The sequence below is a fragment of the Canis aureus genome, chromosome 6, assembly GCF_053574225.1.
Source record: "Canis aureus isolate CA01 chromosome 6, VMU_Caureus_v.1.0, whole genome shotgun sequence".
In the NCBI taxonomy this organism is placed as follows: domain Eukaryota; kingdom Metazoa; phylum Chordata; class Mammalia; order Carnivora; family Canidae; genus Canis; species Canis aureus.
The window spans coordinates 9,104,112-9,122,869 of record NC_135616.1 but is presented as its reverse complement, the minus strand read 5'-3'; the positions used below and the strand labels follow the sequence as shown (position 1 = coordinate 9,122,869).

The following is an 18,758-nucleotide window of genomic DNA, read 5'->3' as shown; positions in this document are numbered from 1 at the left end:
TCCCCAACCTACATCCAGTTAATCAACTGCTCATTTTCAGGATAGTTCTTTATAATGCATTCTCTGCGCTCTATCGCACTGCCACGGCCTTGATTCTGGTCCTTAGCATCTCTTGCCTGGTATGTTAGAAGAGCTGACTAATGTCCCCATTTCAAGTCTGTTCCTTTTCGATTACTATTTCATAGAAATATGTTTTAAAAAACACAAATGGCCAAATGGGTCCCCACTGTAAAGCCCCGGAAACCCCATCACCTCTTGTCAGAGGCAGAATTCTAAGATGGCCCCAAGATTCCCTGTCTCTCTGGTGTATACACCTGGCACAAACCCTGGAACTGTGAACAGAGTGGATCTGACTCCCATGATTAGGTTATGCTATACGACACAGCTGACCTTAAGAAGGGACAGGATTCGGGTGGGCTTGATCTCATTGTATAAGCGCTTCAAGGCGGAGTTTTCTCAGGCTGGTAACAAACAAAGAGAGGCAGACAGATCTGAAGGTTCAGAGATTCAAAATGAAGGAGGTTCTCTGTTGCTGAGACAGAGGAGACCTCATAGCAAGGACCCAAGACAGACTCTGGAGCCAAGAGTGGTCCCCACCTGACAGCCAGTAAGACAGTGGAGACCTCAGGCCTACAACCAAGAGAAAATGAATCCTGCCATGAGCTTAAAGAGCACAAAGGTGGCTTCCTCCATTCAGCCTCCAGAGGAAGATGTAACCAGTGAATAATCTGATTTCTGCTTTATGAAACCAAGGGCAGAGGACCAGCCGAAAAATGTGAGATGATAGATAGGTGGTGTTTTAAGTTGCTAAGTTTATGGTAATCTGTTACTCAGCAATAGAAAATCAAAATATCTAAACAACACCCAACCTTGGTAGCACATCAAACACATCCTCCCTAATGGGTCGCTGGCCTTCCTTTCCAGCATCATCTGTCCCATGTGCCCCTGATGTTTCAAATATATTCGATGCTGGCTCTTCACATTTCCTTACCTGCTCAAGCTCTAAACAGAATTACGTAAGTACCCTGAGCATAATTAGAATTATTCTGGAAATTCCAAAATAAATAAAATAAAATACACGAATGCCACTGGTTTTTAGGTTGCCTTACATACTACCACAGGGACAGTCTGCCAACATTCTCTAATAATTAGTATCTACCTGCCAAATAGTAATGGCCATGCTTATCATTTTTAATAATATGAACCAGGGTTGAGAAAACTTTATTCCTAAGGAGGTATTTACAACTAGCTGAAGATCTGCAGTTTTGCTTTTTATCATTAGCCCTGCCTCAAAACCCAGTTCCTTTTTTTTTAATAATAAATTTATTTTTTATTGGTGTTCAATTTACCAACATACAGAATAACACCCAGTGCTCATCCCGTCAAGTGCCCCCCTCAGTGCAAAACCCAGTTCCTAAGAGAGAAAGAAGAGTCCAGGAAATAGGCCTCAAACAGCCACTCCCAATTTCTTCAAGCAAGAGAGAAGTTCCCTACAGCAGTAAAGGATCTGTCCCAAAATGAAAAGGAAGTTGAGTTGGGTAGGCTCCCATCTCTTTCCTCCTTTCTGGCTACTTCTATGTGTCCCCAGCTATTTAATTAAAACCCAGCATACCAGAAAATTCCTAATATGATAAGAGGCAAACAAATAAAGAAAAAAAAACCCACTCCCACATCCTATACATGCTACAGAAGGGCATAGAAAGGATGACCTGAATTTTGAAAAGACACTTAAAATAAAACTGAACAATAAAGAATGCTCTTGAAATACATCACTCAGAGTCACTAGGTAAGATATCAGAAAATACAGTGAGTCAAGGCTTAGTAGAAGTAGAAAGAATATTCTGCACCAACTTCCAAAGGGACCAGAGATGAAGAGGGACAGGGTGATGATGTTGCCAGGCCTTCCTGTATAATTTGAGGGAGTTCACTACTGAAGCCAAGGAATACTACCTCCTTGCTCGCCATAAAATGTGAGTCAGTTCCAGGATAAGAGACTAGCACTGAAAGCCAGAAATGGAGTGTGTATAATTATTTTCAGAACATCTTCAGGCTTGTTAAACACCTACTGATTTCTGACACCACAGTAAATAGCACCTTAGCTGTGTCTTCTATTCTCAGCAGGTTCAAGCCGGGCAGTGGGAAAAAAAGCAAATTTTGTTTTCCAGGTCGTTTTTCAATCCTAATGAGTTTCTAGGTAACTGGTTTAGTTGTTCTTGTTGCTATTTAAAATTGAACTTTTTTCTTAGAGCAGTTTTAGGCTCACAGCAAAACTGAAGGGAAAGTACAATGATTCCCTGCATACTCCCTGCCCCACACAGGCACAGCCTCCTCCACTAACAATATTGGCTGGCTGGTTACAATCGACGAGCCTCCACTGAGTTATTATCATCACCCAGTCCATAGCTTCCACTGGAGTTCACTCTTCATGTTGTACCTCCTTTGGGTTTAGACAAATGTAGACTGACGTGTATCATCATTTTAGTATCATGAGGAGGACTTTCAATGCCTTAAACCCCCTCTGCCAATTCATCCCTCTATGTGCCCCTCCCCCTCCCCCTTATTCTCTGACAAGTCATCTTTCAACTCTCTCACAATTTTGCCTTTTCTAGAATCTCATATAATCAGAATCATAGTGTATGCAGCTCTTCCGACTGGCTCCTTTCACTTAGCAAAATGCATTTAAGGTTCCTCCATGTCTTTTCATGGCTTGATAGCTTATTTCCATTGTCTGGACTACAACACAGTTTGTTTATCCATTCACCTACCGAAGGCCAAAAGCAAGTCCCTAAATAGTATGGAGGATAGGATACTATTTTTATATTAAGAAACCACTGCTCTACAGAGTATTTTTATGTATGCTATAGACAAGGCCTAGGAGGATATACTTATGGTTTAGGGAATGGAAATTCCATAAAGTTAGGGAAGCTGCGAATCTGCCAGCCACTGTAGGCCCAACAGGGTCCCTGAAACTTACAAGCAGTTAATATTGTCTCGATACCACTCCCAACCACCCTGTGAGTTCTGGTTTGCAGATGAGAAAACTAAGGACTTCAGGGGATGAGTAACTTACAAACAAATGGCAAAGCCAAGATGTCAGAGCCTACTGCTACTATGATATGGTGCTTCCCACCGTTTAATACCCTTAGGCTCCAAATTCAATTCTTTATATAGTCAATTGCAAAAGCTAATTCTACTGTACCATAATCCTGCAGTCTGATTTGAGGCATGATACTTCCATAGATATTCATATGTTCAATATGTAGGGCATCTCCACATTATGCATTTCATAAACACACTTTAAAAAGCTGCATGAAAGCGATCCTTTAAATTGATCTGCTGCTTCCACTACTCAGTGAATGGATTCAAAGTTAAATTACAGTTCAACATTTCTACTATTCTATCTTTAATGAACCCTAAAGTTTTAAGTAGCACAGCATAAAAACCGACAGGGCAAGTTTCTCAGCAAAAGTGCCCGGCTATTGAAGCAAGTTAAAATTTGTCAAAGCCAAATCTAATTTTTCAATTCACGTAAGAATTTTTAACTGGCCCTCTATTTGTTGGTGTAACTTGTACTGGATACCCTGCATATATTTGTCTAATACGGAAAACTTGAGAGAATGCGTAAATGTGAGAAAAATATAAAACCTTGGTGAAAATGACGAACAATTTGTTTTTCATGTTACTGATAGCTCCAAATGGGGCTTACATTCAAAGCTAAATGTGCTATTAGCCTTGAAATAAGTGTCAAAACTGGCTGCTGTAATTTATTAATTGTGGCTGCAATAAATATTAGCCACAGCGTATGTTACTAACAAAAAAATAATAAGGCATGTAATGCAGTATCACTATGAAACATCTTAGGAGAGCTTTCTCTCCTATTTTTCCCATCTCCTGTTAAATTATTTAATTGCCATACCCAAACAGCAAACGTGAGTGAGCTGAAATACTATGAGATTTTTCCCTTCTCCCTCTGCTATAAAAAGTAACAAGATCATAGCAAGGGTAAAACCACAAAAAGGTACTTATTCATAAATACAACGAATTATCTCCTCTTGAGTTAAAAATATTCTTCAGAGTAACATGGCACCACAATGACCTCCCTTTACATGCTGATCAGAAATTGGACCATAACACATAGGTACCAGCCAAACCCTGAACCAAGTACTGCCGGACCATGTGCTTTGACGGGATCAGTCAATGTGTATATGCCAGTAGTCATGTGAAACCTAGTTCTTTGTAAATATTTTACCCTGTCCCTTCATTATCATACTGCACTCCAGACATCCCTGAACCTACTTCTATATTTTGTTGGAAACGTGCATGGGTACACACACGTGCACACACATTTTGTGGGGATGGAACCAGAGTTCATGTTCTCCTCCTACACTAAGAACCTGGGATTCTACTGGACTTCAATTCTGGATTCAAAAGGAGGTCACAGGTGCTGCTCTTAGGCCTCTGACCTTGAAGACAAGGTCAAAAGACACCTGCCTCTGAAATTGAAGGTTATCCAAAAAAGTGAGATCAAATTCAAGAGACTACCGTGCGGTGGAGGAAAGGTCCCAGGTTATTCCTCATCTATGAAAAGATTTTCTAACCTTATGGCTGATAACAGTCTCCCTCCTCAACTTCCTTTAGGGCCAAGACTATTTCCATGAAAAGAAAGGCATCAATTTAAATGCTAACTAAGGGGAGATGAGCTATAATCTTGAAAATTATAACCTGTCTTTCATGGGGGAAATGCTATAATTATAAAACGAACTGGCAATTGATCAGGAAAATTGAAAGAAAAATCATAGTAAAATGAAACGTACTTCTCTCCAGAAGGGATGGTCAGGGTCTTCAGTTTCCTCTGGCCTTTTCACTTTGAGCTGGACCATGGAAACCATAGAATTGCCTAAAATTATTCTATATTAAGGTAAAGAGCGAGCCCAACGTGAACTTTGTTCCATATACCCATTTGAAGAGCCTTTGTATTAGGTCTCCAGCTCTTTTTCTCTTCTTTAAAATGAAACAATGTTGCTTCTAAGGCCTACTCTTCACATAGTATCTTTATCTTATCTCATGATAGTATGACCAGAAGCAAAGGCTCGGCAATCACTTTTAGAAATTAGGTTTAAGAAGTTTTGAGAGAATGACATTCTTTCTATTGACTTGACCTGTCTCTCTCGGACAGGATCTGCTCACAGTCGTAGCACCCAGGGAGGCCTAATCAATCCATTCCAGGCTTAGAGTTGAGCTGCCTGTTTATTAAAAGGAGACACCTATGAGAGTGTCAGTGAGGATGTGCTGGAAGGAGGTGTCAAAGCCTTCCAGCCACAGCAGAGAGAGGGAAGGAAAAAGAGAAGGAAAGGAGACAAGAAAGTCAACAGAGGAGACACTTTGGTAGTCTTGCTTCCTTACTTGCCTAAAAACTACATAAACTGCAAGATTTAGAAAAACCAATCGACTTTGATGTCAAAAGCTTGGAGAATTACAAATAAGAGATATTCAATAATCTATTATTCAAGAATTTGAAAAGCAGATCTTTCTCCTTCTTTTTCTCTTTTCATCCCACCATTTCACAAGCCCAAGCTAGAGGTAAATACTATGTTTTGGTTTGTTCCTTCTGCAGCTATAGATATAGACTTGCAATGTTTCTGAAGCTGTAGTAAAGAGACCACTGGCCCAGAGGACAAGAGGTCTGGGACCTAGCCCTTCTCTACCTGTGCCAGGCTGTGTGTCCACAGATACACCATTAACTGCTCTGGGCCTGTTTCCCCATCAGTGAAATGAGGGAGAAGACAAAGTCATTCCCAGTATCCCTTTCAGATTTAAGATTGTGTGACTCTATGAGTAAGACAATTACCTCTGAGGAAGCCTGAAGTCTGGCTCACTTGATTTCCAGTGCCTGGGACATAACAGGCCCTCGGGAAATACTTTATATGAAAGCCTCTGCAAAATTAATAAAACTCCATGAGGGATTTTACACATGGGTGATGTTAGTTCTATGGATTGAAATTGTTACAAACAGAAAAAAAAATTGCATTAAGGCAAATAATAAAACGCAAATGATACACTTTCTTGTTAAAAAAAAAATGCCTTAGTGCCTGCTCTGTACAAACTGATCAATGTATTCTGGAAAATACATGGATTTTAATGAGGTGACTAAGTGATATTTTGAAGCTGTAATATAGGTCCACTGCTAGGAAGGAGCTTGGAGCAGCTGGCTGGTAGCAGGTGGTCCTGAATTAGCGCCGTGGGGCCAGCTCAATCTGTGTGGATGGGAGGCTGTAATCACCACACAAGGGACCGATCGTCTGCCATGTTGGGAGACTCCTCCTGAGGAGGGCAATGAGGAATGTCTTGTCTAATGCAGGGAGGCAATTCCCTGGCTTTTGGGGCTAGACTGAGTTATAGGGGGTATAAGCTGACACTCAGCATGTGGAAGCAGGATGGGTGCTAGGTGGCATGCCTGTCAGTCTGTCACATCCAAGAATGGTGCTTAGAGTAACAAGTATTCTTTCTTTTACATGGTCTTCTCCTAAACCTCAAGTTAACCCTAAACCAGTATGCTAAGTGGGATTATTTCTGGAGAAGTAGCCAGGAGAACAAACCTTACACTGAGCTCAGAGGCCGATCTGCCATCTCTCTTATTTGTGGCAATAAGGCCACAAACAGAGCTTTTAAAGGGCTTTTAAAAGGCTCTGTCCAAGGGCACACGTGACAACTCTCAGAGATAAAACTGGGGAAGATTCTGAAGGAGGTGACATTTAAACAAGTAAACTGGATACAAAAACATGAAATACATCCTGAAATCTTAATCCCAGGACAGTGAGAGGTAGAAAACCAGGATTATTTTTCAACCTGAAAGATCGTTCCCTTCATTAAAGAAACAGGTAATGAACATCCTCGTGAAAGTCAACCTCTGTGTGGTCAGCAGCAGATGATATACAAGACCACTCTCCAGAGCAGGTTTGCTCTTGACTCCCACCTGCCTGCACGCAGAGCAGGCAAGTTCATTTCACCAAATCAGCACCACAAGGTGGTCGGAAAGCACAGGGGAAATGTAAAGAGTGAAGGAATAGTGACCTTGAAAAGCAAACCCAGCATTTCAGCATCACAACAGCAGACTACTGACACGCGCAAAATAAATCTCCCCTTGGGCCTTGACTTCACGTGACAATTGGCAGTAAAAGCAAAAAGAATTCCTCAGTGATTTTTATCCTTGATACAGCGTTTTTAGTGTGTTCAACAGACCATGTCTACACTCATGATGCACTATGAGAGTTCATGACTTTTTAAAAATGAAAACCAGGAGAAAAGATTTAACAACTTTAGTAAAAAGTGTTCCTTTTCCTTAGCCCAGCCTTTAATGAGGGCAAGTCTGAACACTGTGGAAATACTTGGTACTGGCTTTGTAGGGAAGTAAGAAGGTGTGTGTTAACAGTCCTTGTATGTAAGTGTTCCTATAGCTGCACCAAAGAGTCATCACACAAGGAAACAGAGTTAATTACAGTCCTTCCATCCTCAGGAGTCCCCAGGGGCATCGATTTTCAAGCAGGAAAGCTGCTGCTGCTGGCCCGGGCCCTCAGCTACAGCACATGACAGATGGTATGTATGGTAAGGCATTCAGTTGAGCAGAAACCCACTGAGAGGTTAAAGTGGAACTGACATAGTTACATACACTCAAAAACTCTGTGACTTATATAGCATTGAGTGAATGATGTTTGTACCAGTTTGGAAAAAAAATCTTAATTTTCTACTTCTTATAATTATGATTTCTTACAATCTGTGAAAACCAAGAGGTGCTTTAATCAACTTTTTTTGGACTATGGCAATTCTACTTGCTGTCTGGTCTAGGACTTCCAAAGCACCTGTCAGGTATTTTTTTTTAATTTTTTTAAAATTTATTTATGATAGTCACAGAGAGAGAGAGAGAGAGAGAGAGAGAGAGAGAGAGAGGCAGAGACACAGGCAGAGGGAGAAGCAGGCTCCATGCACCCGGAGCCCGATGTGGGATTCGATCCCGGGTCTCCAGGATCGCGACCTGGGCCAAAGGCAGGCGCCAAACTGCTGTGCCACCCAGGGATCCCACCTGTCAGGTATTTTAAAATAACCTATACAAATTGGAAAATTCAGACCATGAATTTGTTTTCCCAACCAAATCCCATATAAGTAGAAATACAAAATAAAAAAAATGAATTGGACAATTAATCAAATCATGGGCAAGACACAAAAACTGGAAATTTTTTAAACAGTTCCTTCCTGACCAATAGTTAGAGGGTAGCAAAAAGCACATTTAGGACATGGTGCCATCAATTTTCTCACCTTCTCTGCCTCCTTTTTTTTTTTTTTCCTTCTCTGCCTCCTTAAAAGCATCTCTAGAAGCATATCAAAAAAGCTTGTTGGAGCTAACTTGCCCCATTTCTGTGCTTGTTTGGGAATCTGAACCACCCTGGAATGACCTGAATGATACTCAGTCATGGAGCCCATTCAACCAGTGGACCTCTGGATATGGCCAAACCAGGGGGACAGGCTTTAATGGTTTTGCTGTTGCACCTAAGTGGCTCCATTTGATTTGCCCCAATCTGGAAAGAAATCTCTTGCCAGGGTGGCCAATTCACTGCCATCTTCTCTGGAGGTACGAGTCCTGCGTGGGTTTAACTGGGTCCAGGAGCACTAAGTCTCTCTCACCGCTGGGTCAGCAGTATTTAGGGGCTAAGTGGAGGATGGTGACGTTTCAAATGCATAGAAAAACACAGCAGGGTCCTTGTAAGTCACACCTGCAAGGTAAACCCTCTATGGCTGTTCCAGTGATCCACCAGACTGCTCCTCCAACTGGGTTTCTTGGGGAGAACCAACTAAACTACGTCATAAAATGGCTTAAACATTTTACAGATGCAGCAGCAAACTTGTATTATGAAATACAGGCTCAAATTTCAGATCATGTCTTATTTTCCTAAAACCAAACCAGACTATATTAGAATGGTGCCCCAACAAGAGAAAACATTTCTAATTGGATGGTCATTAGGAAACACATTGTGTGCTAACCAGTCAGACTCAGATGAGTCCACAGAACACAGAAGCAATGGGAACAAAATATGGTGAGGATTATTTCCTTCATTGCATGGGACTGGGACAGTTTTCTTTATTTTCATTTTCAAAATTTATGTCCGAGAAATACACAACAACAATGATAGTAAACTGGCTATAGGAAGTTGCAGGTGTTCTAATGGTCCAATAAAATAAGAAGGGAAGGGCAGTATTAGTAATTCTGCTGGCATACATGAAAATAGGGTAGCGTGTAAACATTTGCCAAATGTATATATCAAGATGTTTAAAAGATGGCCTTCTACCATAAGATCTTTTATTTTACTAGTAATAATTTTGTTATATTTTAGATAATCAAGATTGAAGAGTTTTAAAAAATTACTGAGGAAGTAATTTTTCAGGTGGAGAGCCAGTGAATGCTACAATGATCTAAGCCTCCTGCTTGAGAGAAGTATGAAAAAACCAACGCAATTGGAAAAGGCTTCCATCTGAACATGAGGAGGCAGGAATTGAAGACTTAAGTGTTCAGTCATTGTGCTCAGAGAACAACCAAGCCTCATATCTTGCTTTTTTACGTCACTGGCTCTGTCTCACCCCAGCACTGTGGAGCAAGAGGAAATGCTACCATGTGGTTTCAAAAGAAAAAGACCTGGGGGGCAGCCTGGGTGGCTCAGTGGTTTAGTGCCACCTTCAGCCCAGGGCATGATCCTGGGGAACCGGGATGGAGACCCGCGCCAGGCTCTCTGTATGGAGCCTGCTTCTCCCTCTGCCTCTCTCTGCCTTTCTCTCTCTCTCTCATCTCTCATGAATAAATAAATAAAATCTTAAAAAAAAAAAAAGAAAAGAAAAGAGACCTAAGCTGTACTAGTGCAAGGTGGGAATGTGTATGTGTGTGCATACATGTGTGCCTGCGTGCATGTGTCTGTGTTGACAGGGAGGGTCCTTTATGTGTGACTAGAAATTCTCAGGATGAAGTCATGGCAGAGGTAAGCCATGTTGAATTTGATGGTGAAGTAATGAAGGCATTAAATAAGCCATGGGCGGAAGGGAGTGGTGCTTGGGTGGCTCAGTAGGTTAAGCATCTGCCTTCAGCTCATGTCAGGATCCCAGGGTCCTGGGACAGAGTCCTGCCATCAGGTTCCATGCTCTGCAGGGAGTCTACTTCTCCCTCTCCCCTTCCTTCCCCCCCACCCCCAACTTGTGCTCTCTCTCAAGTAAATAAATAGGGGCACCTGGGTGGCTCAGTGGTTGAGCATCTGCCTTTGGCTCAGGTCATGATCCTGAGGTCCTGGGATCGAGTCACACATTGGGCTCCCTGCAGGGAGCCCGCTTCTCCCTCTGCCTATGTCTCTGCCTCTCTCTGTATGTTTTGTGAGTAAATAAATAAAATCATAAATAAATAAATAAACAGACAAACAAATAAATAAATAATAAATAAATTTAAGTAAATAAATAAGCCAGCCAGCCAGCCATGGGGGGAAAAACACTTGGGCATAGAAATCTCATTAAAGTTCTTTTTGATGCTTTTAAAAAAAATTAAATGCCAAAAAAAAAATTACGTTTGTTATGTCACCTGCATTTTGTTCTTAATTTACCTACAACTGTAATGTGTTGGGGATAGGAATTAGGTAGGCAATTCTGCTTTTTTAATCCAGATTTCTGTGTGTCTCTTCTCTCCATCCGTTTTAGAGTAGGAAGGGGCACTGGAAGTCGTCTAGTCTGAGACTGCATCTGAGGGGCTGATGGTTTCCATAAATGCACCTAGTTTCTGCTGGAATCCTACTGCAGAATGCATATCACAAGGTTGACAGCAATACTTTAAAGCATTTGTTTTCTATTTACTTAAAAATTGGACTTTCTATAACTTCTACTTTAGTTTTACTTTCGATACCTTAAAAAAAATACATATGTTAATGACAGACATTCAATGCCAACTTTTCCAAGTAACTGAAAGTAGCTATCCTTTCTCCTCAAAATCTAGATGGGACACATAGAAATGTTTTCTTCATTCAACACATTCTATTTCTGTAATCATTCTTCATAAGAGGTTTCCAGACCACTCACCATACTATAACTCTCTGGTGAAAACACTCAAGTCAGAATTCACTGTTATTCTCATTTTTTTTATTTTTTTTATTTATTTATGATAGTCACACAGAGAGAGAGAGAGAGAGAGAGAGAGAGAGAGAGAGAGAGAGGCAGAGACACAGGCAGAGGGAGAAGCAGACTCCATGCACCGGGAGCCCGACGTGGGACTCGATCCCGGGTCTCCAGGATCGTGCCCCGGGCCAAAGGCAGGCGCCAAACCGCTGCGCCACCCAGGGATCCCAGTTATTCTCATTTTTAAATAGCCATCATTTTTCAAGAATATGCTATGTTGCAGAAAGTATTCAAACTAAATATCTCCTTTAGTATTCTCAGTAATGGCTTTTTGGGGCAAGTATTTTCACCCTCATTTTTCTGGTAAGGAAACTGAGGTTCAGAAAGCTAAAGTTGCTTGAAATCACCCAGGTTTAAGTGGATAAATCTGTTTTCATACCCGGGTTTGGTGGCTCCGAAGGGTGTTATCCTGCATGAACTAATGAGGAAGATGTCGCAGATGGGATCTCTCTGGCTCAGGGCTGCTGGCCCTGTTCAGTAAACCACACGCTGCACTTCCGCAGAAGCAACTGTGACCGCGTGCTGTTTCTGACACTGCTGGTTAACGCGGAGTTTGTAATCAACTTAAACCCAAAGGTTAGTTTCACCCAAACTGTTTTTAAGCCTGACCACCCTTCCCCCAATACATTTCTAATCTGCATCTGATCCTTAAAAACAGAGTGAAGGTTGGACTTCGTTCCTGCTAAACATTATCTTGCTACTTTAGTTCAGTGTCACACACTGTCCACTTCATGAGAAACCTAGATTCTGACACATGGACTGTAGCACTTAAAAAAATTGTTTAGGTGTTTGGTGTGTGTGTGCCTTCATCCAAGACACTGCTAAAAACTCAGTGTAGAGGAGAACAACACCGAAGGACACCTTCCCTAGGGCAGTGTTTTTCAACCACTGTTTACTAAACTCCATGCGCCTCGCCAGCCAAGCTTGTTGTTCCACAGCTTGTATCTCAAGGTAAGAGTCACTCTGAATATGTGTTTTCAGCTCAATCTTGTTGCTGCCTTGAGAACCTTGCCAGTGATTCACAATCCATTTCTTTTATTCAATCAGTCAGCTACAAATAAATCCATTTCACTTTACCATGCCCTCATTTCTCTGTTTTCTCAACAGTGTATCAGTCAGTGGTGACCACATTTTCTCCCACTACTAATGGCTGCTGTAAAACTGAGAAGATCCTATCCAAAGATTTTGTGTCCCAGAAAAAAAAAATTATTTGTAATTCTTAAGAATCTGTCAACTTTAGGGATGCCTGGGAGGCTCAGCGGTTAAGCGTCTGCCTTTGGCTCAGGTCATGATCCCAGGGTGCTGGGATGGAGCCCCGCATCAGGTTTCCTGTGGGGAACCTGCTTCTCCCTCTGCCTAAGTCTCTGCCTCTCTATGTCTCTCACGAATAAATAAAATCTTAAAAAAAAAATCTGTCAACTTTATAAAAAAATTATTGTAAGAAAATAACTAATTTTGCCTTGTCACTCAAAATGTTCACAATGACCTTAAAAGTAACGCTGAATCGTAACCAAAGTTAATTACAATATAAAAATTCTGAATTCAAAAACATAGATTATGTCTATGACACATTTGAAGGACGGTATATAAATTAAGCAAACTTAGAGCCTTGAGGCATTTATTCCCCCCCCCCCAAAAAAAAAAAAAACTTTCTTCTAGATTTTTCTTTGGAAAGCTCTGGTAGCCATAACTAGACAACTGCCAGGTAACCCTATTTATTCCATTAATGAGACAATCAACAGAAAGAGATTCCTCAAAATTAAGAAAAAAGCTTCACTTAGATCAATTTTTTCCAGAAAGTTGGATTCACACTCTTCATGGTTACAAGTCTTTTAAGCTTCAGCGTAAAACTCAGGTAGGAATATACTATTGGATCTCCCAGTTTCTAGAATAAATCTCTAAACCAGTAATTAGACATGTTAAGCTAAGAAATTAGTCAAAAATCAAAGCCAGAAAAATGTAAAAGATGAATCTGTGCCTTAGGTAGGACCCTTGGAACATGCACCGCACTCCCTGTAGCAGCCCATCAGGATTTGTCAGGTTACAGGGTGATCAAAATTCTATCAATTAATGTGTGATAAAGTAACTTTTGATCTAAGAATTTATTTTCAAAAAACTTTTTTCCTCTATGTTCCTGCAAATCTAAAATGAGTAAACCAACCACATCCCCACCATAAATGACATTATCAACATGAAACGGACTTGAAAATCTTATGATCCAAGAAAAGGATTGAGTGCAGGACTGCATTATGCAAAATATAATAGGAATGAGGTGGGGTTACAGACAGAGAAAGCAGAGATGAGTGAATGAGGAATGTGTGTATCAGGTGGGCTCGGTGCTGGCAGTGTCTTCGGAGGACTAGAAACGCATAGACATACACTGCTGGTAGTGCCCAGGAGAGACATGCAGCACACAGAGCAGAAGAGGTGCACTGTGTAAACATGTAGTGAGAGGGGATGGTGGACAGGGATGTGTGCCGTCCCTGTATGACCAAAGGCAGGGGGCTGAGGCGGGAGGAACAATATCTTGGAGTGAAAATGTTCAATGTGAAACCGAATCACCTTGCTGAAAGAGCAAGCTGCTCCCTCCTAGCTGCAGGGAAAAGGTGCTGTGGCCAATGCACACGCAGACCTGCTCCTATGGTTTCAGTTCACGCTTTGTGCATGTGCTCTGTGAACACATGAAAATCCACTCATCTCCACTGCTATGGACAGGCTGTGTTGTTCTCATCTGAGAACTTAGCCTTGCCTTAGCCTCTCTGACAAAAGTCATTCAACTGCTCCTTCTCTGAGAGGGATTTTAGTTTTCTTTACAGAAAGAACAAAGAATAGTATACCCCTTTATACTCAAGCTGCAATGCCCACCACGATGTACATTTAAAAAATTACTCTGAGAGGAGCACATTCACAGTTCAAATTATCCTAGTCAATACCATGTACTGAAATTAACAACTTTATCAAGTTTATACCAATTAAAAGTTGCAATTACTCAAATACAAAAAATATCAAATAATTGAAAATAGAAAAAGTAAAATTATTCAAATAGAAAAACTAATCAAATAGAAAAAGCAAATTCATCTAAATGATAGCTCATAAGATATTAAAGAAAACTTGATTTTTTAAGGCTGCCATTTTTTTTTCCTACCATGGAAAGTGTTTTGGAGATTTTGTTTTTAATGAAGGTCACATTTTTCTCTTGATTATAACATTTTGGAGACATTTTAAGTATTTTTAGTAATTTGATCCTGCTAGAGACTTTGGAAAAGAATTTTGTATTTAGAAGCAGGGTCTGAATAACTTTCCAGAGTTCTGAAAACAAGAAAGTGTCTTGTATGTTTTAAACCAACATTCTCCAATTCTCTGTATCTGGGACAAAAAAAAAAAAAAAAGTTTTAAAATATGCACTTACCTCCACATCACAGGTATATTCTGATCCATCCAGAAGTATCACTTTGCACTGCATGCTTTTAGGCTTTTTGACAATCTTTAATGGAGATCGAGATAGTTTGCTGCTAGATGATTTCTGAGAAAGTTTATCGTCTTCCAATTGCTGATATTCGAGCTGTTTTGCAGCCCCAGCAGCGAACTCCCGTTCCTTGTCAGTGACCTGTGAAGAGCAGACAATGAACAGTTTTCACTGCAAGACAGGAAATAAATATTGCATTGCTCAGGCAAGAGTGGAGCCCTTTAGACATAGGTTTTCCTATTTCCCAGAGCAGGAGAGATGTCTGGATCAAGAGATCGTGAATGGACATGTATACATATATGGATATTTACAATGCTAATGGTTTCACTTAAATAACTTTTGCCACTTAAATGTACTAACAGGGCTTCATTTCAGTTTGACTCAGGATTTAATTTAGAAGCACAGAGTCAGCAAATGCCATCAAGACTTCGCTAAGCAAAGGAGGATACAAATGGACTCCTGATTTCTTAAAAAGGCATTGATGGTACAGGTCTTTAAGCCATTTAGATTTTATCTACTGTACTCTATTTTCTTCATTCATCGGCTCCTTCCATACTCCATGACCTACAATGTGCCATATACATATAAAGTATCTTATAAACTTTAAGGCCTAGAGAGCTTCAAGTATTAATCTTCACAGTAATTTTACAACTGTTAAAATATTTAATTCAGCTCTAAATCAATTCAATAAAGCCAGCAGCACTGAAATTCATCACAAAGTAATCCCCTTTGGTCTGTTCTCCCCCCACACTGTAATGAGCCAGTGTAAGAGCAGATCAAATCTGTCCAAAAGCTTTAATCTGCTTTCAAAGCACAACAGTGTAGTCCAGGCTAGGCTCAAAACTGCAGAGGATGTCCTATGGAACAGTTAGATTCTCCCTTGAATCAATAAATACCCTTGAAAATCTCTCTGTGCAATTATTCTCTTTACATCCTCCATCTTTATATATGTGTGTTTATAGACATTTATTTTATTGAAATACAGTTGATTCAATGTTACAACAGTTTCACATGGACAAAGTGTGATACACAACTCTATGCTTTATTGCTGTACTCGCCACACAAGTGTAGCTAGCATCTGTCCCGTACAATGCCCTTTTCTATTAAATGATCACCAAAAGTGTTAGTGTGAATTCAACTCATGGGCGAGACTATCATTTCCACTACTCCACAAATGCACACTGACAGACCGAAGAAATACATGTTGCAGAAATTCAGTCTAGGCTCCTTGAGTGAGCATGAAATTGCTTCTCTCATGAACATACTATCATCCCAAAAGCACATGAACTTGACAATAAAAGTTGATTGCAGTTTATCATTTCAACTTTTCTTTCTTATTAATGGCTACAATTTACCATACTCTAATCACAAGTTATCTTCTGGTATGATTTATTTTGGATTTTAGGTATGGATTTCTGTTTTTGTAATGTCATTTTCTATCTGGTTTTCCACCCAGATTATACAGTCCTTTCTTCCACTACGTTGCACAGGAATTCAGCGCAAAGTTGTGAGAAGTTCTTCAGAATAAAAAGTCCAAATTGCGGAGTGAAGAGACCAAGAAAAAAATGGAAAAATCAACTTCAAAGGCCAGAATAGTTGAGAAGGCTAGAGGTAGCTAAAACAAGTAAATAAAAGAAAACCTGTTCTGGCAACTTGAATCAACTTTTTTTTTTTTTTTTTTGACTGTTAGTCTTTCATATCAAAGTATTAAAATAGTACTGCAAAAAGTCAAACATATAAAGATGGACTGCCAAAAAAAGTCAAGCATTAATTTTGGCCTTAAGTTAGCCAAAGAAGTTTGGTAACCTTAGAGGTTTTTTTTTTTTTTTTTTTTTTTTTAAGATTTCTTTATTTTACTGAGAGCGAGCGAGCGAGCAAGCAAGCATGGGGAAAGGGGCAGAGGTAGAGAGAAAGAATCTCAAGTAGGCTCCCCGTTGAACACAGAACCAGATGTGGGCCTCCATCTCGTGATCCTGAGATCATGGTCTGGGCTGAAATCTGTTGTGGGATGCTTAACTGACTTGAGCCACCCGGGTGCCCTGGTAACCTTGGAATTTTATATCATATACTTGCTAAGTGCTTTATAACTTAAATAACATTTTAGCACTTTTTAAACATTTTATTTAGAGAGAGAGAGAGAGTGTGTGTGAGAGCGAGCATGAGAAGGGGGAAGGACAGAGAAAGGAGAGAGAGAATCTCAAGCCCTGAGCCTATGGGGCTCAATCTTAGGACCTTATGATTATGACCTGAGCCAAAACCAAGAGTTGGATGCTTAACTGAGTGTGCCACCCAGGTACCCCAAGACTTTTGCACTTTTAATTCACATTTTCATCTCATCACAGGAAAAGTCAACAGAAGCTATGTTTTTATTTAAATCTCACTACCTGGAAGCAACATTTTCTCTGTATTAGGGAAGATAAAATTTCATTTTTCCTCTAATAAAAATGATCTGTATGAGAATAAGCTTTCTGGGCTACTTACAGGTCAACTCCAGACACCCCTGAAACCACCAGTGTCCAAAGGGAGGTGTTGTTTCCAAAATACTTAAAGCACAAACCCATCATTGAGCCTCTCATGTCCATTTTTTCAACAAGTTCAAAAGAGCAGACCAAGGACCTCAAATGAAATGTCTACTGTACTCACATATAATTTATTACAATTTAAAAATATCAGTATTATCCCTTTAGGCAAACCCTCTATTTCACTTAATCCTCATGATATATCTAGGAGGTAGGTATCTAGGTCTCCTTAGCCTCATTTACACACAGGAGAGAGAAAGGGGCACAGGGCACAATCTCCACAAATTTCCTCCAGGTGAGAAAACTAGTAACCTGGAATTCAAATCCGGCCAAGGCCGTATTTTAATCATCACTGGCAACCAAAATGTACTTGATTTCATCTCCAACATAACTGGGCCCCTAGTATGAATCAACGAAGCCAAGAGCAGAAGGACCTGGTAAAACAACCTTTTCTGATCTTTTCATCTTGTAAACGAGGAAGTTGAGGCTCAGAGGCTGAACAAGTTCTCAGAGATCCCTAAAACAACTAGGGAAGAGGTGGGATTAACTAGTTCTCCTGACTCCGCAGCCAGTTACCTTTCTCTCAAAGGGCTTTAGTATCCTTTCTCTCATTTTGTTTCAGATATCTGACTTCCAGATGATAAAGTACATGTATCATGTCTCAGCACAGAAACTCTTTCTTCTGTACAGTTATCTCCCACTTGCACATTTATTTCATTTCAGTTAAGAGGAAATAACTGGAAAAAAAAATCCAGTCTACTAATTTTAAATTTCTGCAGGTTTAAAAACAATCAAAACACCACCATCCTCAGATCTCCAAAAAAAGAAACCATCAAGGAAAACCATGATGACAAGAACGGCTCCTTAGATTTTATTTAACAAGTTGGAAGGATAACCCCCAGCTCCCCATCACGAAGCATTTTAGATCAGACACAGCATCTATTTACAGAGCATAAAAATAAATGTTATTTTTAATACTGCTTAAAAGCAGAATATAAATACCATGGGAAAAGAAATAATCAGGTTGTAAATATAGTTTAATGTTTTAATAATGTGTTGTGCCTTCCAAAGAATTTCCCTAACATGCTGATTTCCTGTCTCGTCTCTCAACCTCTTCTAAAATTCTAGCTTGACACATATATCTTTAACCAAGTAAAGGTCAATGGTTTGCAAGGACTCCCAGATTTGCTTACCATGTGAGCTAGTACCCCAACACATGGTGATTTCAGGTTTGAAGTTTTAAAACTAATTTAAAACTAATTTAAAGATGGATTCATTTAAAGCCCAAGTATAAACCATGCTTTATAGTTTGTATGAAGAGTTTTAAAAAAAATATTTAAACTGTCACATTACATTACTTGTGACAACTTAAATATGTCTAGAGTTGAACATACACACAAATAAGAGAGGGAAAGAGATCACCTGAACATTCAGTAAAAGTAGCTGGCAACAGGAGGATCAGAGTGACTCGGGGAAGAATGAAAATAGCTCTAACCCGGAGGCCTGAATAACAATCAGGAGCCTAATTAAAGTCAGTGATGTGGTGTCTAGCCCTCCTGTAAACCCAGATAAAACCAATA

General features: G+C 40.1%; 1 protein-coding gene across 38 annotated transcripts in view; it reads right to left on the bottom strand.

Annotated features, from left to right (window-relative positions):
• The window catches only part of EPB41L3 (erythrocyte membrane protein band 4.1 like 3), a 268,058-nt gene that overhangs the window by 109,487 nt on the left and 139,813 nt on the right, over positions 1-18,758 (bottom strand). For all 38 annotated transcript variants that reach the window (XM_077900074.1, XM_077900059.1, XM_077900067.1 and 35 more), the window contains one exon: positions 14,603-14,800. In XM_077900074.1, coding sequence (XP_077756200.1) covers positions 14,603-14,656 — 54 coding nt within the window. In that variant the 5' untranslated portion in view covers positions 14,657-14,800. The remainder of the gene's footprint in view (positions 1-14,602; positions 14,801-18,758) is intronic.